This window comes from Salvelinus alpinus, chromosome 28 (genome assembly GCF_045679555.1).
Source record: "Salvelinus alpinus chromosome 28, SLU_Salpinus.1, whole genome shotgun sequence".
NCBI lineage: Eukaryota > Metazoa > Chordata > Actinopteri > Salmoniformes > Salmonidae > Salvelinus > Salvelinus alpinus.
Genome location: NC_092113.1, coordinates 19322226 through 19347627, shown reverse-complemented (window position 1 = coordinate 19347627; position 25402 = coordinate 19322226). Strand labels below are relative to the sequence as shown.

Below are 25402 nucleotides of genomic sequence, written 5' to 3'. Positions count from 1 at the left end.
CATAGCACAGTATATGAACTCCAGGGTGTGAATGCTTTATCTCCTGTCACTTTCCATAAACCATTGAGCCCCCATTTATTTGTAATTTTCTTTACCTATCCATACCAGTAACTGTTCTCATCAAGTGTATCATATTTCTCTCATATGTCACATTTTCTACCTCTGTCTCGGGCCTTTCGTTCTAACGTTGAGTCTTATCCCTCCTTTTTAGATTATGATTTCGGGGACATCTTCCCCGTGTTGCAGCCAACTGCAGACTGGGAAGGTGGGACATGGTTACCCCTCCCCTATCCTGCCTTCCTCCCCGCTCACAGCATCATGCATGTCCTCCATCCCACAGTCAATGCATTCTGGTCCTCTGTGTAGTCAGTGGTTTAATTGGAGTATCTTAATTGCAATATCAATGCTGAGAGGGAAATGGTAGAGAAGTCAATGAAGGGGCTTCTGTTTTATGCACTTTAGTTTATTGGGAAGTAGGCTAGATGGATTCGTAAGCATATTAAAATCCACTGTTGCTGTGCTTTTACACTTATCTTTTAAGACACTACTGAATCAAATGTCAATTGTCCTCAATATCATTACATGTGTAGAGTATTAAGGGATGAATTGCATAATGATGCCTAGTTGTAAAAATAAATATAATTTTAGGGGAATTCTTTGCTCACCTTTATGCAAGAAAATTTGTGGCACTATTGCAAAATTTTCATACGATTTTATTGCCAAGTAAGTTATTTTCTAAGCAGACATTTCTATGCACTGGTGAATTGTTAATGTTGTCTATCATGTTTTAATGTACCAGGCAACATGTTTATTTTACAAGACGTGATCTTGAAGCGTACGCAGCATTGATGTGGAATAATACTCGAGAACTGCAATGCCTGATGTAGCTGGTACTCACTCTGTTCGGTGTCTGCCGGCATATATGTGGTTTATCTATTTCTTATTGGAACCATTGGATTGCATGGCTTTGTTCTAGGTTCAACTCTGCCTTCAAAGTTTTTGTCACCAACTGTAGCATGTACTATAGCACTGTCACTGCATTCATTTGACATAGTTTCACCAATGCCTGTGTCACTCAACAAGCTTGTCTTTTTTTTTTCTGCCTGCCTGTCTTTGTCCTGTGCATCCTGTGGGAAATGTGTGGTTGCGTGCCCTCATCCCTGTCCCAGCCAAAGCCCCACCAGTATCCATTCTCATTATTTGGATCCAGAATGTGTACACTATCTGTAGCATACTGTATGTGTGATTGTTCTATTTTGTTAACTGTGTGTTCCTCTCCCGTCCTGCCGCAGAGGGTGACCTCACCGACCCGGTTATCTGTCCGCGCTCCAGCGCCTCAGACCCTCAGACGGTCTTCAAAGACTCTGTGATTCTCCGGGCTGCCATTATCCCAGTGAGGGGAACTTCCCCGCCCCGCAGCCCCACCAGACACAACCCCTTCAACAAGGATTCGGACACCAACACCTCGGCCGACATCACCCCCGTCCACACTGCTAGCCGCCACCCCCACGACACCACCACCACCGTGGACGACATGGAGAGCACCAGCAATGAGCTGGAGGTTATCAGGTACAGCACACACTCCTAACATTAGCCTCTATGGGTAAAACTACATGAGATGTAGGCTAGTTAGCTGCTTAGCCACTAACTGGTTATCAGGTTTATGTTGCCCACACTTTTTTTCAGCCTCAACACACAGAGCTTAGAGTTATTGAATCCAAATGGCATGTTCCATCTTCATTTTAGCTCACAGACATCGAGGTTATCAGATCAAGCGAAGCCCTCATTTATTGGCACACTCATACAGGTCAGCAAGTCCCCTAGCTTTTTGGCTTGTGAAATGTTATGAATTCTTATGGACCTAGGAGGAGTACATATGGACTAACTATGATGACATACTGCTTTCCTTTCCACCAGGATGGCCAGACGAAGGAAGCCAGCCAAGAAGCGCCATGTCGTGAAGGGCTCCAGCGACTCCACGGTGAGCAGTGAACAGAACACAGCGGCCTCCGAGCAAGCGGAGGTAGAAGACGGAACCCAGGTGAGAGGGGGAGAGGGGCTGGATGGAGACTCCCGTAGCCCCTCTGTGGGGCCGCCACAGGGCTCAGGGGCCGAGACAGTGAGGAGAAGGAGAGGGATGGGGGATGAGGAAGGCCAGGAGGAGAATGAGTCAGAGGGTCTCCTGCGGCTGCCGGAGATGACTGACACCTCCATGGACAGTGTGGGCCAGCCTCTACGTGATGTTATGGACCGGCTCAATGGAGCTCTGGACGGGGGGCAGGCCTGGTGGCGACCAGACAGAGAGGAAGAAGATAAGGGGGAGAAGACCCATCAGAGTTCCCTCCCCAGAAGGTCCTCCTCTGGCAGCCCTGAAGCCATCTCCCAGCCCCCGGGGCAGCAGCCCTTTCGAGGGGATCCGATTATTGAGCCGCCTGACCCTGAAGCTGGGGCCCCCCTCCTGCTGCGCCCTGCTCTGGCCCCGAGCCCCAACTTCCTGCAGGCCCCTCCGGCCCCTGCAGACTTTTACTGCTTTATCCCCCACAATCCAGATGCTGCTGCCACGCGTGGTGGCCACCATGACACTGCAGGGCATGGCCAGCCGCAGGCTCTTCCTGGTGGCCATGAAGATGAGAGAGAGGCAGAGGCACCACCAGGACAGGACCCCTTCTTAGAGGAGGCAGTGGTGGTTGAGAATGGATTGCCTGCTGGAGAAACTGAAGAGGACAGTCTCAGTCCAACAGAAAACTCCCATTCTGCAGAATTCAAGTGAGTTGGGAGATTAATTACACATGTTTGGGTGAACCATGAATGGAACCTTTTTAATCATTGTCTAAGCTGGGGGGGCCGTTCTACCCTGCTAACATATAGAATTGTTTTAGGATGGTCATACCAAGGATCATTGAGCTATTTTATTTAGAATTTTAGAACCCATTTAGGTATCAAACAAATATATAAAACATGTATTTGAAACATTGAATTTGGCATTACTGCTATTAGCCCATAGCAACGCATTGAATAATATATTCATACACTTTTAAGCGTCTGTCCTATATCTGAGCGATTATTTTTTTTTAAATAAGAAATTATTACATTTTTTACCCATATTTAACCAATTTTTTGGGGCACTAAACTACTTCCATAATACACTAAGTAAAAACATTAGGAACACCTGCTCTTGACCTGGGGAATCCATGTGAAAGCTATGATCCACTTCAATCAGTGTAGATGAACGGGGAGGAGACAGGTTAAAGAAGGGTTTTTAAGACTTGAGACATGGACTGTGTATGTTTCAAGTACAGTGAAATGCCTTTCTTGCAAACTCAAAACCCAACAGTGTAATAATCAATAATAATGTAATACTAGTAAAACACACAATAAATATGAAAACACAATAACTAAGTAAGCATACTATATACATGGTGAAGTTCCAATAGCATATTTACAAGGTGCAGGGATTTTGATATATATATATATATATATATATTATTTAACTAGGCAAGTCAGTTAAGAACAAATTATTATTTACATTGACGGCCTACACCGGATACTGGAGTGATGGAGGTAAATATGTATAGGGGTAAGGTGACTAGGCAAAATTATATAAGATGAACAGAGTAGCTGCAGCTTGTAAGTGAGTGTGTGTGTGTAGAGTCATTATAAATGTATGTACATATTATGTGTGAGTGAGCAGATGATGGAGTGAGTGTAGGACCTGTCAGTGTGCATATACACAGTGTAAAAATACAATTTCAATAAAGATACAAGGTTAACTCAGTCTGTGTAGCTATATTGTTAGCTATTTCAGTCTTATTGCTTGGGAAGAAAGCTTTTCAAGAGCCTGTTGGTGTTAGACTTGATGCACAGGTCCTGCTTGCCGTGCGGAAGCAGAGAGAATAGTCTATGGCGGCTTGGGTAGTTGGAGTCTTTAACGATTTTCCAGGCCTTCCTTCCACACCGTCTGACATATACAGTGCATTCAGAAAGTATTCAGACCCCTTCACTTTGTCCACATTTTGTTACATTACAGCCTTATTCTAAAATCGATTGATGAGGATTTATTTATTTAATCTACACACAATACCCCATAATGACAGTGAAAACAGGTTTTTAGAAATGTTTGCAAAACATAAGTATTCAGACCCTTTGCTATGAGACCCGAAATTGAGCTCAGGCACATCCCTTTTCCATTGATCATCCCTGAGATGTTTCTACAACTTGATTGGAGTCCACCTGTGGTAAATTAAATTAATTGGACATGATTTGGAAAGGCACACACTTGTCTATATAAGATCCCACAGTTGGCAGGGCATGTCAGAGCAAAAACCAACCCTTGAGGTCAAAGGAATTGTCTGTAGTACTCCGAGACAGGATTGCGTCAAGGCATAGATCTGGGGAAGGGTACCAACACATTTTATGCAGCATTGAAGGTCCCCAAGAACACAGTGGCCTCCATTTTTAAATGGAAGAAGTTTGGAACCACCAAGACTCTTCCTAGAGCTGACAGCCTGGCCAAACGGAGCAATCGGGTGAGAAGGGCCTTGGTCAGGGAGGTGACCAAGAGCCCGATGGTCACTGACAGAGCTCCAGAGTTCCTCTGTGGAGATGGGAGAACCTTCCAGAAGGACAACCATTTCTGCAGCACTTCACCAAGCAGGCCTTTTATGGTAGTGGCCAGACGGAAGACACTCCTTCGTAAAAGGCACATGATAGCCCGCTTGGAGTTTGCCAAAAGGCACCTAATGGATTCTCTGGTCTGATACAACCAAGATTGAACTCTTTGGCCTGAATACCAAGCGTCACGTCTGGAGGAAACCAGGCACTGCTCATCACCTGGCCAATACCATCCCTTTGGTGAAGCTTAGTGGTGGCAGCATCATCTTGTGGGGATTGTTTTTCAGCAGCAGGGACTGGGAGAATATTCAGGATCGAGAGAAAGATGAACAGAGCAAAGTACAGAGAGATCCTTCATGAAATCCTGCTCCAGAGCACTCAGGACCTCAGACTGGGGCAAAAGTTCACCTTCCAACAGGACAACGACCCTAAGCACACAGCCAAGACAATGCAGGAGCGTCTTTGGGAGTCTCTGAATTGCCTTGAGTGGCCCAGCCACAGCCCAAACTTGAACCTGATCGAACATCTCTGGTGAGACCTGAAAGTAGCTGTGGGGTGACGCTCCCCATCCAACCTGACAGAGCTTGAGAGGATCTATAATCGCTGCCAAAGGTGCTTCAACAAAGTACTGTGTAAAGGGTCTGAATACTTAAGTAATTATGATATTTCAGTTTAATATTTTTTTTAAATTAGCAAAATGACCTGTTTTTGTTTTGTCATTATGGAGTATTGTGTGTCGATTGATGGGGATTATTTATTCTTTAATCATTTTTAGAATAAGCCTGTAATGTAACAAAGTGGAAAAAGTGAAGGGTCTGAATACTTTCCGAATGCATTTTAGATGTTCTGGATGGCAGGAGCTCGGCCCCAGTGATGTACTGGCCTTTCCGCACCACCCTCTAGCACCATACCAGGCAGTGATGCAACCAGTCAAGATGCTCTCAATGGTGCTGCTGTAGAAGTTTTTGAGGATTTAAGGGCCCATGCCAAACTTTCTCAGCCTCCTGAGGGGAAAAAGGCGCTGTCGCGCCTTCTGTACGTGTGTGCTTGGACCATTTTTAAGTCTTTAGTGATTTGAACTGGAAGTATGTGTGCTATTCAGAGGGTGAATGGACAAGACAAAGGTTTGTTTCTTTGAACAGGTTATGGTAGTAGGTGCCAGGCGCACCGGTTTGTGTGTGTCAAGAACTGCAACGCTGCTGGAATTTTCACACTCAGTTTCCTGTGTCTGTCAAGAATAATCCACCACCCAAAGGAAGTCGAGTCAACTTGACACAACTGTGGGAAGCATTGGAGTCTCACCAAATGCCAGTATCACTGTGGAACGCTTTCGACACCTTGTGGAGTCCATGCCCTGACGAATTGAGGAAGATCTAAGGGCAAAAGGGGTTCAACTCAATATTAGGAATGTGTTCCTAATATTTTGTACACTCGGTTTATACCTACATTTTCCGACATGTACGTGCTAGTGAGAGTCTAACCTTTCCATAGAGGGGTCATATTAGTGCGTAGCTCAAACTGTTCAGACGCAACAGACAGAAGTTGGCAGATAAGCGGTACAAACTTCAGTCGAGTTCCGTGACGCTTTTGGCCGCAGAGCGAAACGGAGAACACCATCGTGTTCATGAGTCTCATCTCTCCGTTGAGTGGTCAGATGATTCGTTTGTAGGCCAAACCATTCAGACGCTACAGACACTTTAGTGAGAACACCGATTTTCGGGATGTCACACTGACAAACACCGCTCTAGCTCGGCCACGTTCCAACGCAGATGCGGAAGGCCGCCGTTGGTGGATGTGGCGGATTGAGGTGCAGCCCATGCAACAACAAAAAATAGACTGATTTTGATGGTGATTTTTGTTACTATGCAAATTAGATTGCCGCAAGGCGAACATCGACTCTAGCGGTTTTTAAAGGCACAATATCTGGGAAATATTTTTTCTTAAATGTCCACCTGATTTCAGTTTGTGACATAACAAGCAATGTATAGTGTAGAGAATCATTGTACCAGATTTTTTTTGTTATTGAAAAAGATATCTTGGCCGAAATAGCTTGTTTTTGTAGCTGTATGAGTCTGATGTACAAAACTGAAAGTAAAAAGAAACAAATGAAACTTACTGAAGGGAAGCAATCAGAATGACAGATCTATTACTAGCATTTCTATCGGAAATCTATCAGGTCTGGCACAAAATTACATAACTGTTAAGACTTTTTTGGGGCAATTCTGATTGTGTGGCTGTTTCAGGGTGGACAACAATCACCTGCTACTGCTCATGATCCACGTCTTCAGAGAGACTGAGGAGCAGCTCTTCAAGGTAAGCCTAGTATATTATGTTGGGTGGAGGGGGTGTAATCAGGCTGTGTGCTCAGGGTTGTTGTCCTGTTGGAAGGTCAACCTTCGCCCTGTTCTGAGCACTCTGGAGCAGGTTTTAATCAAGGATCTCTCTGTACTTTGCTCCATTCTTCTTTCTCTCGATCCTGACTAGTCTCCCAGTCCCTGCCGCTGAAAAATATCCCCACAGCATGATGCTGCCACCACCATGCTTCACCGTAGGGATGGTGCCAGGTTTCCTCCAGACGTGACCCTTTTTATTCAGGCCAAAGAGTTTAATCTTGGTTTCATCAGACCAGAGAATTTTGTTTCTCATGGTCTGAGAGTCCTTTAGGTGCAAGCGTGCTGTCATGTGCCTTTTACTGAGGAGTGGCCTCCGTCTGGCCACTCTACCATAAAGGCCTGATTGGTGGAGTGCTGCAGAGATGGTTGTCCTTCTGGAAGGTTATCCCATCTCCACAGAGGAACTCTGGAGCTCTATCAGAGTGACCATCGGGTTCTTGGACACTTCCCTGACCAAGGCCCCTCTCTCCCGATTGCTCAGTGTGGCCGGGCGGCCAGCTCTAGGAAGAGCCTTGGTGGTTCCAAACTTCTTCCATTTAAGAATGATGGAGGCCACTGTGTTCTTGAACCTTCAATGCTGCAGATTTTTTTTGTTGGTACCCTTCCCCTCATAGCGCGGTTCTGAAACATAATCTTCAGTACGCCATTAAATTTGCGCCTTTCCCTATATGTTGCTATGTGCATAATATCGAACTTAACCAGCATATTGGTGTTGAGAACAATGCTGCTGAGGCAGCAGCAGAGTGAGGTAATGAGGAAACCACCCTTGGTTTAATTGTTTAAGAAAATTGAAGAGAGAGTATACCTTAAGTAGGTCTATAAGTAACAATAGTCTAACTTTTAAGTGTGCCTGGATTTAGGAATCATCCATAATATCTACAGAAATAAGACAGATCCTGCTTCTGTTGCCAGTTTGAGTGATTAATAGCCTACTGAATCCGTGAGTATGCATGTTTCACGTAAAGAGAGCAGGGATGGAGGGAATAGGGAATGTTTTTCCACAAAAAAAGTTATATTTCGGTAACAGAACTTTTCACTCAGAGAAACAAGTAAGATATTAAATGGCTATAATGATGTTGCAGCTTCAGCATGGAACGTGTGACAAACACTTGCATATAGTTGATTTTATTCAAACACATAGGATGTGTCTATATATGGAAAAGTACACGATTGAAAATGTTGACCGATTTTAACTCTCGGTCGACCAATATATATATATTTTTAGTCTGGGACAGCCCTAGTATTGGTATTAGCCCTCAAATTATATTGAAGAGCCAGATGTGCCTCTCTGTTCTGGGCCAGATGCAGTTTTTCTAGGTCCTTCTTTTCAGCACCTGACCGGGCAATAATCAAGATAAGATAAAACTACAGCCTGCAGGACTTGCTTTGTGTGGTGTCAAAACAGAGCATTTCTTTATCATGAACAGACCTCTCCCCATCTTCAACCATTAAATCAATAGGTTTTGACTAACAGTTTACAATCCAAGGTAACACCAAGTAATTTAGACCACTCAACTTGCTTAACTGCCACTTTATTCATTATCAGATTCAGATGAAGTCTAGAATTTAGGGAAGGATTTCTACCAAATACAATGCTCTTAGTTTTATAGATGTTCAGAAATAGTTTATTACTTGCCACCCATTCTAAAACTGACTGCAACTCTCTGTTTCGGGTTGCAGTGATTTCGCTAGCTGTGGTCAATAATATCAAAGGCTGCACTGAAATCTAACAGTAGGGCTCCCACAATCATCTTATCAATTTCTTTCAACCAATTATAAGTAATTTGTGTCAGTGCAGTACATGTTGAGTGCCCATCTCTATAAGCATGCTAAAAGTCTGTTAATTTTTTTACAGAGAAATAGCATTGTATCTGGTCAACATAAAAATGTATCCAAAAGTTGAATAAGAGTCGGCAACAAGCTGATTGGTTGGCTGTTAGAACCAGTAAAGGGTGCTTTATCATTCTTTGGTAACGGAATGACTTTGTGTCCTCAAACCTGGAGGGAAGCCAATTTTTTTTCTTCTCCAGACTCAAATTAAAAATGACAAATAGGAGTGGTGATATAGTTCTCTACCATCCTCAATAACTTTCCATTCTAAGTTGTCAATACCAGGTGGTTTCTCATTATTGATGGACAACAATACCTTTTCTACCTCACCCACACTAACAATACACAATTTTGAATTACAATGCTTTCCCTTCATTGTTTGGTATTTTATGCATGAATATGATGGCTCACAGTTGTTGGCATTTCATACCTACTTTGCCAATGAAATAGTCAATAAAGTAATTGGCAACATCAAAAGGTTTTGTGATAAATGAGCCATCTCATTCAATGAAAGATGGAGTTGAATTAGTCTTTCTGCCCCATCATTTCATTTACATTATACCAAAGTTTTTTCCGTCATACTTTGTCTTTTATCTTGGTTTCATTAATACAATTTATTATTTTTGTTCAGTTTAGTCACACAATTTCTCAATTTACAGTAAGTTTGTCATTCGGATGTGGGGACAGACTTATTCGCCACTCCTTTTGCCTGGTGCTTCTCAACCATACAGCTTTTCAATTCCTCATCAATTCCCAAGGCCTTATCAGTTCTAACAGTCTTCTTCTGAAGTGTGCATTTAAATACTCCCCGTTATGGATTTTACAATGGTGGAAATTCCCTCCAGCCAATGCTTTCCTTCAATCGAATGCATTTAAATCCATGACTGAGTGTGTGCAAGCACACACTTTAGCAGAAGCATGGATAATCGGGATGCTGCCAGGGCCTCCCAACCATCTCTACTCTGAATGCATCTTTATACACATACAGTGGGGAGAACAAGTATTTGATACACTGCTGATTTTGCAGGTTTTCCTACTTACAAAGCATGTAGAGGTCTGTAATTTCTATCATAGGTACACTTCAACTATGAGAGACGGAATCTAAAACAAAAATCCAGAAAATCACATTGTATGATTTTTAAGTAATTAATTTGCATTTTATTGCATGACATAAGTATTTGATACATCAGAAAAGCAGTACTTAATATTTGGTACAGAAACCTTTGTTTGCAATTACAGAGATCATACGTTTCCTGTAGTTCTTGACTAGGTTTGCACACACTGCAGCAGGGATTTTGGCCCACTCCTCCCTACAGATCTTCTCCAGATCCTTCATGTTTCGGGGCTGTCGCTGGGCAATACGGACTTTCAGCTCCCTCCAAAGATTTTCTATTGGGTTCAGGTCTGGAGACTGGCTAGGCCACTCCAGGACCTTGAGATGCTTCTTACGGAGCCACTCCTTAGTTGCCATGGCTGTGTGCTTCGTGTCGTTGTCATGCTGGAAGACCCAGCCACGACCCATCTTCAATGCTCTTACTGAGGGAAGGAGGTTGTTGGCCAAGATCTCGCGATACATGGCCCCATCCATCCTCCCCTCAATACGGTGCAGTCGTCCTGTCCCCTTTGCAGAAAAGCATCCCCAAAGAATGATGTTTCCACCTCCATGCTTCACGGTTGGGATGGTGTTCTTGGGGTTGTACTCATACTTCTTCTTCCTCCAAACACGGCGAGTGGAGTTAGACCAAAAAGCTCTATTTTTGTCTCATCAGACCACATGACCTTCTCCCATTCCTCCTCTGGATCATCCAGATGGTCATTGGCAAACTTCAGACAGGCCTGGACATGCACTGGCTTAAGCAGGGGGACCTTGCGTGCGCTGCAGGATTTTAATCCATGACGGCGTAGTGTGTTACTAATGGTTTTCTTTGAGACTGTGGTCCCAGCTCTCTTCAGGTCATTGACCAGGTCCTGCCGTGTAGTTCTGGGCTGATCCCTCACCTTCCTCATGATCATTGATGCCCCACGAGGTGAAATCTTGCATGGAGCCCCAGACCGAGGGTGATTGACCGTCATCTTGAACTTCTTCCATTTTCTAATAATTGCCCCAACAGTTGTTTCCTTCTCACCAAGCTGCTTGCCTATTGTCCTGTAGCCCATCCCAGCCTTGTGCAGGTCTACAATTTTATCCCTGATGTCCTTACACAGCTCTCTGGTCTTGGCTATTGTGGAGAGGTTGGAATCTGTTTGATTGAGTGTGTGGACAGGTGTCTTTCATACAGGTAACGAGTTCAAACAGGTGCAGTTAATACAGGTAATGAGTGGAGAACAGGAGGGCTTCTTAAAGAAAAACTAACAGGTCTGTGAGAGCCGGAATTCTTACTGGTTGGTAGGTGATCAAATACTTATGTCATGCAATAAAATGCAAATTAATTATTTAAAAATCATACAATGTGATTTTCTGGATTTTTGTTTTAGATTCCGTCTCTCACAGTTGAAGTGTACCTATGATAAAAATTACAGACCTCTACATGCTTTGTAAGTAGGAAAACCTGCATTTTAGAAGGTGAATGAGTAAGACAACGGGATATGGTAGTAGGTGCCAGACACACCGGTTTGTGTCAAGAACTGCAACGCTGCTGGGTTTTTCACGCTCAACAGTTTCCCGTGTGAATCAAGAATGCCCCACCACCCAAAGGACATCCAGCTAACTTGAAGCATTGGAGTCAACATGAGCCAGCATCCATGTAGATGTTTCGACACTTTGTAGAGACCATGCCCTGACGAATTGAGGCTGATCTGAGGGCAAAAGAGGGTGGGTGCAACGCAATATTAGGAAAGTGTTATTTATTTGTACACTATATCTGGAACAAATTGATTTCAAAGGTATTGGTAAGTAAATCAGTGAGATTAGTATGCTTTGCAGTGTATATGAAAAGGTGCAGTCCTGAGTCTTTAGTTATTTTTGTCTGTTCCCAGATGGTGAGGATGAGCACGGGTCACATGGAGGGAGACATGCAGCCTCTCTACCTGCTGCTGACTGACTGTTACATCTACCTGCTGAGGAAAGGTGAGGGTATACTGCTCACCACGCTCTCAGATACTCTTTAATTCCGTCTCACTCTCTCTTGCTCACTTGGTAGAGCATGGGTTGTGGGTTCAATTTCCACAGGGGGAACAATAAAAAAAAAAAAATGATGCACTCACTACTTACTGTAAATTGCTCTGGATAAGAGCATCTGCTAAATGACCAAAATGTAAATATATTACATTAACATTTGGTGGTGGCTTTTGACTTTGCTTGTCACTCTCGCGCTCCCTTCTCTCGCGCTCCCTTCTCTCGCGCTCCCTTCTCTCGCGCTCCCTTCTCTCGCGCTCCCTTCTCTCGCGCTCCCTTCTCTCGCGCTCCCTTCTCTCGCGCTCCCTTCTCTCGCGCTCCCTTCTCTCGCGCTCCCTTCTCTCGCGCTCCCTTCTCTCGCGCTCCCTTCTCTCGCGCTCCCTTCTCTCGCGCTCCCTTCTCTCGCGCTCCCTTCTCTCGCGCTCCCTTCTCTCGCGCTCCCTTCTCTCGCGCTCCCTTCTCTCGCTCTTTTAGGTGCAGCAGAAAAGCCCTATACAGTGGAGGACGCCATCTCTTACAATGAGTTGGACTATGTCTCTGTGAGTTGTCTATACTGCTGGGATATGTTGTCTACTGTCAAGATTGTCTGTGACTGGTTTCTTGTAATGCCACACGGTTGTCTTTTCTGCAAGGGCGCAATAGGTTTTCTTCAAGGTTAGCTTGAAGGTTGTCTTGGTCAATGTTTAGCATCAGGGTCATGCAGGATCCTTAAATTACAAGGTTCATGAGGTCAAATGGTTCATGAGTTTACTAGGTTCACGTCCTTCTAGTTGTTGTTTATGTGAATTCCAATATGGCCGACAATCACGCAGCCAATTTGAAAGCCATTGTCCCTGTGACTGTCTTTCATTCGACTTCAACATGTGCAAATACAAATTGTCGGTCTTATATGGACAAATGTGCAGCGGCTGGAATTTAAGAAAGTGAATGCCCAATTCTTATTTTATGGACTACAGTTATGTAATGGAATTGATTTTCCAGATAGTGTGGATGCCACCATATCATTTTAGGCTATGAAGCACTTTGGGCTGTTTAATGGAAGTGATTGAAGGAAGCCTTAACAATTTTCATAAAAATGTAAATGTTGGTTTTATATAGCACATTTGCTTCACGACCATCACCTAAAAAGCTGATGGACAGAAGAGGGAAAACAACAAGAAGGAAGAGTTATTGTTTATGTCCATTCCACTAAGTTGTGATATTGTCCCTGTCCGTCTCTCAGGTGGGCGTGGACCAGCAGACGGTCACGCTGGTCTGCACAAACCGAAGACGCCAGTTTCTCCTGGACACATCCGACTCCTCGTTGACTATGTGAGTGCTTCCTCTCCTCTGCCCTGCTCTCCCCTTCTCCCTGGCGGCATCTTTATAGTCTAAGGTGGCTTCCGCTCCCATTTCCTTTCCTCCAAATGCACGGACACTAAAGGGCTGAACTGAGAAAGCAAGTTCCTAGTTGGCATGCCCTCACTTAGATCATGTTTTCATATCAGTATGGATGAAGGAGAGGAGACCAGTAGAATAAATCACTCTTTATCCCTCCCTCTCTTTTCTAATCCAGTATGCTCTTTTTCCTTCTCTATCCTTCAGCTGGTTCCTGGCAGCCCTGAAGTCGGCCATGATTAAGGGGTGCAGGGAGCCTCCTTACCCCTCGGTGCTGACCGACGCCACCATGGAGAAACTAGCCCTCACTAAGTTTGTCTCCCAGGAGTCTCACTGTGAGGTGAGGAACACAGATATCTAGCTAGGCCTGCACAGTAACATCAGTTCTCAGGCTCTGTCATGTAAATGAAAGACAAATGTCATGTTTGAAAATGCCTGGATACTGATTTATGCTCAAGAAGTGAAGTCTAAATTTGATTGGAATCAAATTACAATAGGCACTTAACCGTCATAAATTATGGATTACATCTGATGGAGTGGTTATATGCATCAGTAGACATCACCAGCTCAATCATATGTGTTCTACAGTATACACTACCGTTCAAAAGTATACACTACCGTTCAAAAGTTTGGGGTCACTTAGAAATGTCCTTGTTTTTGAAAGAAAAGCACTTTTTTGTCCATTTAACATCAAATTGATCAGAAATACAGTGTAGACATAGTTAATGTTGTAAATGACTATTGTAGCTGGAAACGGTAGATATTTAATGGAATATCTACATAGGCGTACAGAGGCCCTTTATCAGCAACCATCACTCCTGTTCCAATGGCATGTTGTGTTAGCTAATCCAAGTTTATCATTTTAAAAGGCTAATTGATCATTAGAAAACCCTTTTGCAATTATGTTAGCAGAGCTGAAAACTGTTGTCCTGATTAAAGAAGCAATAACACTGGCATTTGAGGGTTCGATTACAGGCTCAAAATGGCCAGAAACAAAGAACTTTCTAATGAAACTCGCCAGTCTGTTCTTGTTCTGAGAAATGAAGGCTATTCCATGTGAGAAATTGCCAAGAAACTGAAGATCTTGTACAATGCTGTGTACTACTCCCTTCACAGAACAGTGAAGAGGCATCTCCGGGATGCTGGCATTCTAAGCCAATAAAAATATAAGATTAAGATGGGCAAAAGAACACCGACACTAGGAACTCTGCCTAGAAGGCCAGCATCCCGGAGTCGCCTCTTCACTGTTGGTGTTTTGCGGATACTATTTCATGAAGCTGCCAGTTAAGGACTTGTGAGGTGTCTGTTTCTCAAACTAGACACTATAATGTACTTGTCCTCTTGCTCAGTTGTGCACCGAGGCCTCCCACTCCTCCTTATACTCTGGTTAGAGCCAATTTGCGCTGTCCTGTGAAGGGAGTAGTACACAGCGTTGTACGAGATCTTCAGTTTCTTGGCAATTTTTCGCATGGAATAGCCTTCATTTCTTAGAACAAGAATAGACTGACGAGTTTCAGAAGAAATGTATTTGTTTCTGGCCATTTTGAGCCTGTAATCAAACCCACAAATGCTGATGCTCCAGATACTCAACTAGTCTAAAGAAGGACAGATTTATTGCTTCTTTAATTAGAACAACAGTTTTCAGCTGTGCTAACATAATTGCAAAAGGGTTTTCTAATGATCAATTAGACTTTTAAAATGATAACTTGGATTAGCTAACACAACGTGCCATTGGAATACAGGAGTGATGGTTGATGATAATGAGCCTATGTAGATATTACACTTAAAAAACAGTAATTTACAACATGAACAATGTCTACACTGTATTTCTGATCAATTTGATTATTTGACAAAAAATCTGCTTTTCTTTCAAAAACAAGGACTTTTCTATGTGACCCCAAACTTTTGAATGGTAGTGTATATGCTCAACACATAACAATGAGTAATAGACAAATGATAGAATTGTTTATTGACACTGTGTGTCTCTGTAGGTTTCTGAAGTGGTCATCCGCCTGTATTCTTTGGTACACTGGGAGGACCCCATGGATGTGACTCTGGCCCCCCAGACAGCCTTGGTGGGTGCTGGAGATTCCTCCAGCACTAAAGAGGGACCCTTACTCTACAGAGCAGGCACCACCTACCTGGGCAAGGAGCTGTGGAAGAGCTGTTACCTCGTACTGAGGTATGTATGGGCAGCCATAGGCTTTTAGTGGCACAATATGCAGAAATCCCTCCACCATTGCCTGGTTGCTAAAATTCTGAACTGTTTCCATTATTTCAGTTTGTGACAAAACAAGTAATGTAGAGATTCATTGTACAATCTAAACCGCTGTGAAATATATTTTCAATAACCAAAAATAGTATTTTTTAGCTATTTGAAGCCGGTGTACTATACTTAAGGCTGGGGGAGCATAGAAATAGCGCACATAGAACGGATCTACCGCTTATCAGACTTTCAGTCAGAATGACAGATCTATAACTCACATTTCTATGTGAATTTTGTCTTGTTGTCCACAAAGCTACACATTACGCCTTTTAATATAACCAATCAAATTTCAATCAATCAATTATAAAGCGAACCTCTCGAGGTGAAAGAACGGCTAGACCTCCTCAGCCATTGCACCAGCTGTTGTCATCGGCTGTTCTATTGTAAGAAACATCTTGGTTCCCGGGGCAAAAACCCTATACTATCCTGGAGCACAAGTACAGGGCATTACAAGGCTGCTTCCGACCGTTCTATGACAGATGCCGGGAGCTGATGCTGTCGTCATCCATGTGGGGTCAAATGACATTAGGAGTGCTAGCTTGGAACTTCTGAAAATGGATTATGAGGAACTTATTCTAGTACTGAAAGATTCCAAGAAGCGCACAATTATTTCACGTCCGGTACCATCGTTGGGCCGCGGTGTGAAAGATTTAGCATGCTACTGGCATTACACACCTGGCTAAAAGATTACTGTAGCTCTGTTGGAATCACTTTTATAGATAACTTTGACACCTTCTGGAAACCGAGAATGCTGTACATGAATGACTGAGTCCATCCAAATCATCTTGTCTCCTGAACTCCACACATTTCAAGACAATGACTTATCAATGACTCAAGACCAGCTCTGTTAATCCCTACCATTGTGTCACTGAGTTGTCATAATGCTGCAACAAATGTACATTATCTCAGGGGCTTTGGCAGACACTAAATGCCCCTGTTGATCCTAAAGCTATTGTATGCAGTAATCATCTGCCTATGAACCAGAGTTATACTGTCAGCACTGAGGCGGTGTGCCCTAGTAGGAAGTCCACTGAGTGTAGCTCACCCTGCAATATCAGCTCAAACATAACTAACATGAGCATGTTTACTTCTGCTAAGTTTCCCAGTAAAGCAATAATAACAATCAAGCATCCCAGAAAAGTGCAAAAAATAGCCCACATTAACATACAGTTGAAGTCGGAAGTGTGTTTTTCACAATTCCTGACATTTAATCCTAGTAAAAATTCCCTGTCTCAGGTCAGTTAGGATCATCACTTTTATTTTAAGATTGTGAAATGTCAGAATAATAGTAGAGAATCAAATCAAGTTTATTTTATATAGCCCTTCGTACATCAGCTAATATCTCGAAGTGCTGTACAGAAACCCAGCCTAAAACCCCAAACAGCAAGCAATGCAGGTGTAGAAGCACGGTGGCTAGGAAAAACTCCCTAGAAAGGCCAAAACCTAGGAAGAAACCTAGAGAGGAACCAGGCTATGAGGGGTGGGCCAGTCCTCTTCTGGCTGTGCCGGGTGGAGATTATAACAGAACATGGCCAAGATGTTCAAATGTTCATAAATGACCAGCATGGTCAAATAATAATAATCACAGTAGTTATCGAGGGTGTAGCAGTCAGCACCTCAGGAGTAAATGTCAGTTGGCTTTTCATAAGAGTATCTCTACCGCTCCTGCGGTCTCTAGAGAGTTGAAAACAGCAGGTCTGGGACAGGTAGCACGTCCGGTGAACAGGTCAGGGTTCCATAGCCGCAGGCAGAACAGTTGAAACTGGAACAGCAGCAAGGCCAGGTGGACTGGGGACAGCAAGGAGTCATCATGCCCGGTAGTCCTGACGCATGGTCCTAGGGCTCAGGTCCTCCGTGAGAGAGAAAGAAAGAGAGGAGAGAATTAGAGAAAGCATATTAAATTCACACAGGACACCGGATAAGACAGGAGAAGTACTCCAGATATAACCAACTGACCCTAGCCCCCCGACACAAACTACTGCAGCATAAATACTGGAGGCTGAGACAGGAGGGGTCAGGAGACACTGTGGCCCCATCCGATGATACCCCCGGACGGGGCGAAACAGGAAGGATATAACCCCACCCACTTTGCCAAAGCACAGCCCCCGCACCACTAGAGGGATATCTTCAACCACCAACTTACAATCCTGAGACAAGGCCGAGTATAGCCCACAAAGATCTCCACCACAGCGCAAACCAAGGGGGGGGCGCCAACCCAGACAGGAAGATCGCGTCAGTAACTCAACCCACTCAAGTGACGCACCCCTCCTAGGGACGGCATGAAAGAGCACCAGTAAGCCAGTGACTCAGCCCCTGTAATAGGGTTAGAGGCAGAGAATCCCAGTGGAGAGAGGGAAACCGGCCAGGCAGAGACAGCAAGGGCGGTTCGTGGCTCCAGTGCCTTTCTGTTCAAAGAAAGTGTGTGCCCACTAGAAAGTGTGTGCCCTCAGGCCTCTAGGGAAGGGAAGCAAAAGTCATTCCCCTACCTAAGAATAATGAAGCCCCCTCGACTAACTCAAATAGCAGACAAATCAGCCTGTTACTAACCCTTAGTAAACTTTTGGGAAAAATTGTTGGCCAGATACAATGCCATTTTTCAGTAAAATAAAATTGACAACTGACTTTCAGCTTGCTTAAAGGGAAGGACATTCAACAAGCACAGCACTTACACAAATGACTGATGATTGGCTGAGAGAAATTGATGATAAAAAGATTGTGGGAGCTGTGTTACACTTCAGTGCAGCTTTTGAAATTATCGATCATAGTCTGCTGCTGATAAAACGTATGTGTTATGGCTTTACACCCCCTGCTATATTGTGGATAAAGAATGACATGTCTGACAGAACACAGAGGATGCTCTTTAATGGAACCTCTATAACATAATCCAGGTATACTCAGGAATTTCCCAGGGCAGCTGTCTAGGCACCTTTTTTTCAATCTTTACTAATCAAATCAAATGCTTGTGCTTCTAGTTCCGACCATGCAGTAATATCTAACAAGTAATCTAACCTAACAATTTCACAACTACCTTATACACACACAAGTGTAAAGGAATGCATAAGAATATGTACATAAAAATATATGAATGAGTGATGGCCGAACGGCATAGGCAAGATGCAGTAGATGGTATAGAGTACAGTATATACATATGAGATGAGTAATGTAAGGTATGTAAACATTTATATAAAGTGGCATTGTTTAAAGTGGCTAGTGATACATTTATTACATAAGTTTTTCTAGAGTTGAGTCAGTATGTTGGCAGCAGCCACTCAGTGTTAGTGATGGCTGTTTAATAGTCTGATGGCCTTGAGATAGAAGCTGTTTTTCAGTCTCTCGGTCCCCGCTTTGATGCACCTGTACTTACCTCGCCTTCTGGATGATAGCGGGGTGAACAGGCAGTGGCTTGGTTGGTTGTTGTCCTTGATTATCTTTTTGGCCTTCCTGTGACATCGGAGGGTGTAGGTGTCCTGGAGGCACTAATGACATGGCTTTGAGTAAAGTCAGTGTGTCTGTATGCGGATGACTAAACACTATATACTTTAGCTACTACAGCAACTGAAATGACTGCAACGCTTAACAAAGAGCTGCAGTTCGTTTCAGAATGGGTGGAAAGTAAAAAGTTAGTCTTAAATATTTCAACAACTAAAAGCATTGTATTTGGAACATATCATTCACTAAACCCTAAATCTCAACTAAATCTTGTAGTTAATAATGTGGAAATTGAGCAAGTTGTGGTGACTAAACTGCTTGGAGCAACCCTGGATTGTAAACTGTCATAGTCAAAACATGTTGATACAACAGTAGCTAAGATGGGGAGAAGTCTGTCCATAATAAAGCGCTGCTCTGCCTTCTTAACAACGCTATCAACAAGGCAGGTATATTATGTACTGTTATCTTTTGTTTTATGTGTGATGTAAGTGCCTTATTGTGTTTGGACCCCAGGAAGAGTAGCTGCTGCCTTGGCAGCAGCTAATGGGGATCCCTAATAAATACAAAGGTCAAGAATCTGCGTCTCTCACATGGATAGGCAGACCATTCCATGAAAATGTAGCTCTATAGGAGAAAGCCCTGCCTCTGGCTGTTTGCTTAGAATTTCTATGTACAATAAGTAGGCCTGCGTTTTGTGACTGTAGCATACGTGTAGGTATGTACGGCAGGACCAAATCGGAGAGATGGGTAGGAGCAAGTCCATGTATGCTTTGTAGGTTAGCAGTAAAACCTTGAAATCAGCCCTAGTCTTAACAGGACGCCAGTGTAGAGAGGCTAGCAGTGGAGTAATATGATCAAATGTTTTGTTTCTAGTCAAGTCTATTTAGTGCTTTATCCGGGTAGTTGGAGAGTACAGCATTGCAGTAGTCTAATTTAGAAGTGACAAAAGCATGGATTAGGTTTTCTGCATAAATATTTGGCAAAACGTTCAGATTTTTTGCAATGTTACGAAGATGGAAAAAAAGCTGCCCTTGAAATATTCTTGATATGTTCATCAAATGAGAGATCAAGGTCCAGAGTAACACCAAGGTTCTTCAGTTTTTTTTTGTTGAGACTGCTGTACAACCATCAAGATTAATTGTCAGATCAAACTGCAGCTCTCTTTGTTTCTTGGACCTAGAACTAGCATCTCGGTTCCTTATGTCTGAAGCACAGGCTTCCAGGGTAGGCAATTTTCATCAATGTAAATCTGTGTATCATCCGCATATTAGTGAAAATTGACATTGTGTTTGCGAATGACATCACCAAGAGGTAGAATATAGTGAAAACAGTAGTGGTTCTAAAACAGAACCTTGAGGAACACTGAAACTTGCGATTGATTTGTCAGAGGACAAACCATCCACCGAGACGAACCCATATATTTCCGACTGATAAGATCTAAACCAGGCAAGAACTTGTCCGTGTTGATTTAGAGTATCCAATCTCGCCTAAAGAATGTTGGGATCGATGGTGTCAAGCGGCATTAAGGTCTAGGAGCACAAGGATGGATGCAAAACCTTGGTCTGACGCCATTGTAAGGTAATTTACCGCCTTCACGAGCGTGGTCTCAGTACTATGATGGGGTCTAAAAGAGACTGGATCCTTTTGTATTTATTTTTCTTCAGGATGTCAGGAAGTAGATTCGATATAGGCCGGTTTTTAGTTTTTAACATTTTCCGGGTTAAGGTTTGGCTTTTTCAGGAGAGGCTTTATTACTACCACCTTTAGTGAGTTTGGTATACATCCGGAGGATAGGAAGACGTTTATTATGGTTAACACAGGAATTAGTTATTTCAGTAGTTTAGTTGGAATAGGTTCCAGTAGGGAGCTGGAAGGTTTAGAGGCCATGACTATTTTCATAAATGCGTCGAGAGATACAGGATTTTTTTTTTTACTCCATCTCCATTGATCCTAGGTCTTGGCAGTTCTGTGCAGACTCAGGACAAATGCGTTTTAGAGAAATATGCATGTTCAAAGAGGAGTCCTTAATTTGCTTTCTAATGATCAAATCAAATGTTATTTGTCACATGCGCCAAATACAACAGGTGTAGGTAGACCTTAAAGTGAAATGCTTACTTACAAGCCCTTAACCAACAATGCAGATTGAGGAAAATACCTAAAAAAAGAAGTAAGAGATAAGAATAACAAATAATTAAAGAGCAGCAGTAAATAACAATAGCGGGGCTATATACAGGGGGTACCAGTACAGAGTCAGTGTGTGGGGGCACCGGTGTTGAGGTAATTGAGGTAATATGTATGTGTAGGTAGAGTTATTAAAGTGACTGCATAGATAATAACAGAGAGTAGCAGCAGTGTAGAAGGTGGCGGGGGCAATGCAAGTAGTCCGGGTTGCCATTTGATTAGCTGTTCAGGAGTCTTATGGCTTGGGGGTAGAAGCTGTTTAGCCTCTTGGACCTAGACTTGGCGCTCAGGTACTGCTTTCCGTGCGGTAGCAGAGAGAACAGTCTGACTCGGGTGGCTGGAGTCTGACAATTTTTAGGGCCTTCCTCTGACACTGCCTGGTATAAAGGTTCTGGATGGCGGAAGCTTGTCCCCGGTGATGTACTGGGCCATTCGCACAACCCTCTGTAGTGCCTTGCGGTCGGAGGCCGAGCAGTTGCCCTACCAGGCAGTGATGCAACCTGTCAGGATGCTCTCGATGGTGCAGCTGTAAAACCTTTTGAGGATTTGAGGACCCATGCCAAATCTTTTCAGTCTCCTGAGGGGAAATAGGTTAATGAATTCATTAATGAATTCATTACTGCTGAAGTGAAGGCCATAACTTGGGCTTTGCGACAGTATAACATTTTTGGGGGGGATTTTTTTGTTTTTATTCTCCTCAATCCGTTTGGAAAAGTAGGCAGATCGAGCAGCAGTGAGGGCTCTTCGATATTGCACGGTATTGTCTTTCCAAGCTTGTCGGAAGTCTTCCAGTTTGGTGGAGCGACATTTCCGTTTCAATGTAAACTTAACGCATGTTGGACAAAACCCACTGGATCAATGATGGCTCTGAAAGCCTTTGTGGGTCTGTGGACTTTTCCATGTGAATATTGAAGTCACCAAAAATGTTAATATCTGCCATGACTACGAAGTCCGATTTTAGAATTTCAGGGAACACTGTATAAAGTGATTGATGAGGCTCCATAGATTTCATGAATTGAAGCTCAGAAGACAAATGCATTCTTTTTTTCTAGATCGAGGCACAGAAACGGGGGTCTCAATGGGTAAAGCTGTCAGGCTGGCTAACATTGTGGCGTTAATGCCCTGTCTATGTTGATAGAGAAGACGAGAGCACCCCTCCAACTTGAATGAAGTCAGCACCCCCAGCAGGCCAGGCTTGGTCCTGTTTGTGGGGGAGTCCTAGAAAGAGGGCCAGTTATCTACAAATTCTATCTTTTAGGAGGGGCAGAAAACAGTTTTCAACCAGCGTTTGTTGTGCAAGTCTGCTGTAGAGCTCATCATTCCCCTTAACTGGGAGGGGGCCAGAGACAATTACTTGATTCCAACACATCTTTCTAGCTAAGTTACAAGCTGAAGTTATGTTGCGCTTGGTGACCTGACTGTTTCATCCTAACATTGTTAGTGCCGACGTGGACAACATACCCCTATGCCATCTACACGCGCCAGTTTCAGCCTTAGCCAGCACCATCTTCAGATTAGCCTTTACGTCGGTAGCCCTGCCCCCTGGTAAACAATGAATGATCGCTGGTTGATTATTTTTAAGTCTAATATTGCGGGTAATGGAGTCTCAAATGACTAGGGTTTTCAATGTGTGGGAGGGAGGCTTCGGCAGCTCAGACTTGGGTAGAGGAGAGACATGAGAAGGCTCGGGCTCTGACACAGTGGGGAAAACCGGGTGAAAGTTAATATCGCCTGAGTGAGCGGCACCGGTGTGGCATGCCGACAGCATTGCTTTCCAGAAGCCATGAGAAAATGATCTGGCTGCTGGGACTGTGCAGGGGGATTAACACAACTACCTGTATTTATTGGTAGCACAGACGCTGCATCATTCTTTCCTACACTTAAATTCCTCTTGCCTAACGATTTGCGTCTAATGCAGAGCTTACAACTCTGCTATCCTCACCATAACATGATAGTTCTCCTGTATATTATGAGTACAGCGAATGCAATGAGAAGGCATAATGTTACTTAGCTATTTTTCGACTGGAGGAGGTCCTGCAGATCTATGTCCAGATAGTGTCCAGGGTGAAAAAGTTGTGTGAGGACAAAGCTAAGGCGTTGATAAATTTGTTTAATACAGTTTGATTAAATAGTTATTAAGAGTAAAAAGCCAAATATCAACAAGCAGTATGGAGACAACACCTTATTAGACATTATGAAGGCTCATACATGCTTAAAACAAGTAATAAAGCATTATACCTGAATGCTTTAAGTGTTACCGATTTTACATATCTGCCTCTTACATTTGTAATAGAATGTTGTGTAACTTTACTTTAACAGGTTGAAGAATGGCTACAATAACCATTTAACATGCTGTTCTTATTTTAATGAAACTGCAATATTAAATGTAATAATATAATGCCAATCATACATTTCATATGAATAGCTCTTTCATACATTACATACAATAATATATTTCAATAATGTGATCCTCTTGTTCAGCAATGGGAATCTGTACCAGTATACAGAAAAGAGTGATGCGACACCACTGATGTCCATCACTATGGGGTAAGTCATACTGTGTTACTGCTCATACTCGTGTGTGCTGTGTATGTTTATGGTGGGGTAATTTTCACAAGAGAATGGATTTGTGGCTAGAGCTTTTATGGATCAAGTGGTTAGAACAAGTGGACTGGGTTCAAACATAGTTGATCACACTTATTTTGCTGAATCATCCAAAGTCATTATTTGAGAAATACCCATAGATACTATATCTATTGCTATGAAAATAAAATGTTTTACCCTCTCTTATTTAATTGGAAATAGTAGGCTATGGTTGACTTAATCTTTTAATTGTTGTTTGACCATCTATGTGTACTCTCTTTCTTAATCCAGGGGTGAGCACTGCGGAGGTTGCCGGCGCTCCAACAGCACAGAGCTGCCTCATGCCTTCCAGGTGATCCTCACAGAGCGGCCTCCTCTGGTGCTGAGCGCTGACAATGAGGGAGACATGTCCGACTGGATGCTGGTGCTCTGCCAGTCAGTCTCCAAAGGGGTGAGGACACACACACACGCTGCACTCTGATACAGATGCACTTTGACTCACACACACCGTGTACACACACTCACATATCACCTACATACTTCCCAGCACATGTTTAAAACTCACCTCATGGCTGCTTGGCTTTGCTCACAGCCCTGTGGGAAAATTAGTGACCATGCATGGCTGTACATGCAGATTTTGCCATGTTATTGGCATGAGGAGCAGAATACCCTAGTAGTATTCAAAACCTTTGTATGCATGAACTGTCCCACACCATGTCGTTCCTTCTCTCCCACCTTTTGAGTACAGTTCCTCCAGATTAAATCGAAGATTCACTGCAGAAAAGTGATCTTTCCATGATTTTAAATCTTGAATTCCAGATTATTTTTTATTTTGTTTATCTATAGCTCTTAACTTCTTGCCGCACGGATCCCTTTTACGGGATCATTTTCGTAAACAACCGCTGAATTGGCAGCGCGCCAAACTCAAAAATAATACTAAAAATATTTATAATCATGGAATCACAAGTGAAATATACCAAAACACAGCTTAGCTTGTTGTTAATCCACCTATCGTGTCAGATTTTGAAAATATGCTTTACAGCGAAAGCAATCCAAGCGTTTGTGAGTGTATCAATCACTGCTAGAAATGCTAGCCTTAAATTAGCTTGGTCACGAAAGTCAGAAAAGCAATAAAATTAATCGCTTACCTTTGATAATCTTCAGATGTTTGTACTCACGAGACTCCCAGTTACACAATAAATGTTATTTTTGTTCGATAAAGATTAGTTTTATAACCAAAAATTGCCATTTGGTTTGTGCGTTATGTTCAGAAAACCACAAGCTCGTTCTGGTACTGAAGGGCAGACAAATTCAAAAAAGTATCCGTAATGTTCGTAGAAACATGTCAAAGGTTTTTTATAATCAATCCTCAGGTTGTTTTTAACATACATAATCGATCATATTTCAACCAGACGGTAAACTGTTCAATTCTACAGAGATAGAAAATGTCGAGCCAAATCTCTCCTGCGCAGGAACCAATCAAAGGACACCTGGTCATCCACTGACACGTTTTGATAAATCTCGCTCATTTTTCAAAATAAAAGCCTGAAACTATGTCTAAAGCCTGGTCACAGCCTGAGGAAGCCATTGGAAAAGAAATCTGGTTGATACGCCTTT

The 25402-nt window shown here is 43.1% G+C and overlaps 1 protein-coding gene across 2 annotated transcripts in view; it reads left to right on the top strand.

Moving 5' to 3' along the window:
- The window catches only part of LOC139557338 (pleckstrin homology domain-containing family M member 2-like), a 53175-nt gene that overhangs the window by 17015 nt on the left and 10758 nt on the right, over positions 1-25402 (top strand). The window contains exons 7-17 of one of the 2 annotated variants that reach the window (XM_071372016.1): positions 212-265; positions 1293-1569; positions 1918-2766; positions 6855-6924; positions 11811-11901; positions 12424-12488; positions 13172-13260; positions 13534-13666; positions 15318-15508; positions 23684-23749; positions 24077-24236. In XM_071372016.1, the coding sequence (XP_071228117.1) occupies positions 212-265; positions 1293-1569; positions 1918-2766; positions 6855-6924; positions 11811-11901; positions 12424-12488; positions 13172-13260; positions 13534-13666; positions 15318-15508; positions 23684-23749; positions 24077-24236 (2045 nt within the window). The remainder of the gene's footprint in view (positions 1-211; positions 266-1292; positions 1570-1917; positions 2767-6854; positions 6925-11810; positions 11902-12423; positions 12489-13171; positions 13261-13533; positions 13667-15317; positions 15509-23683; positions 23750-24076; positions 24237-25402) is intronic. The other variant, XM_071372019.1, reaches the window with a different exon arrangement.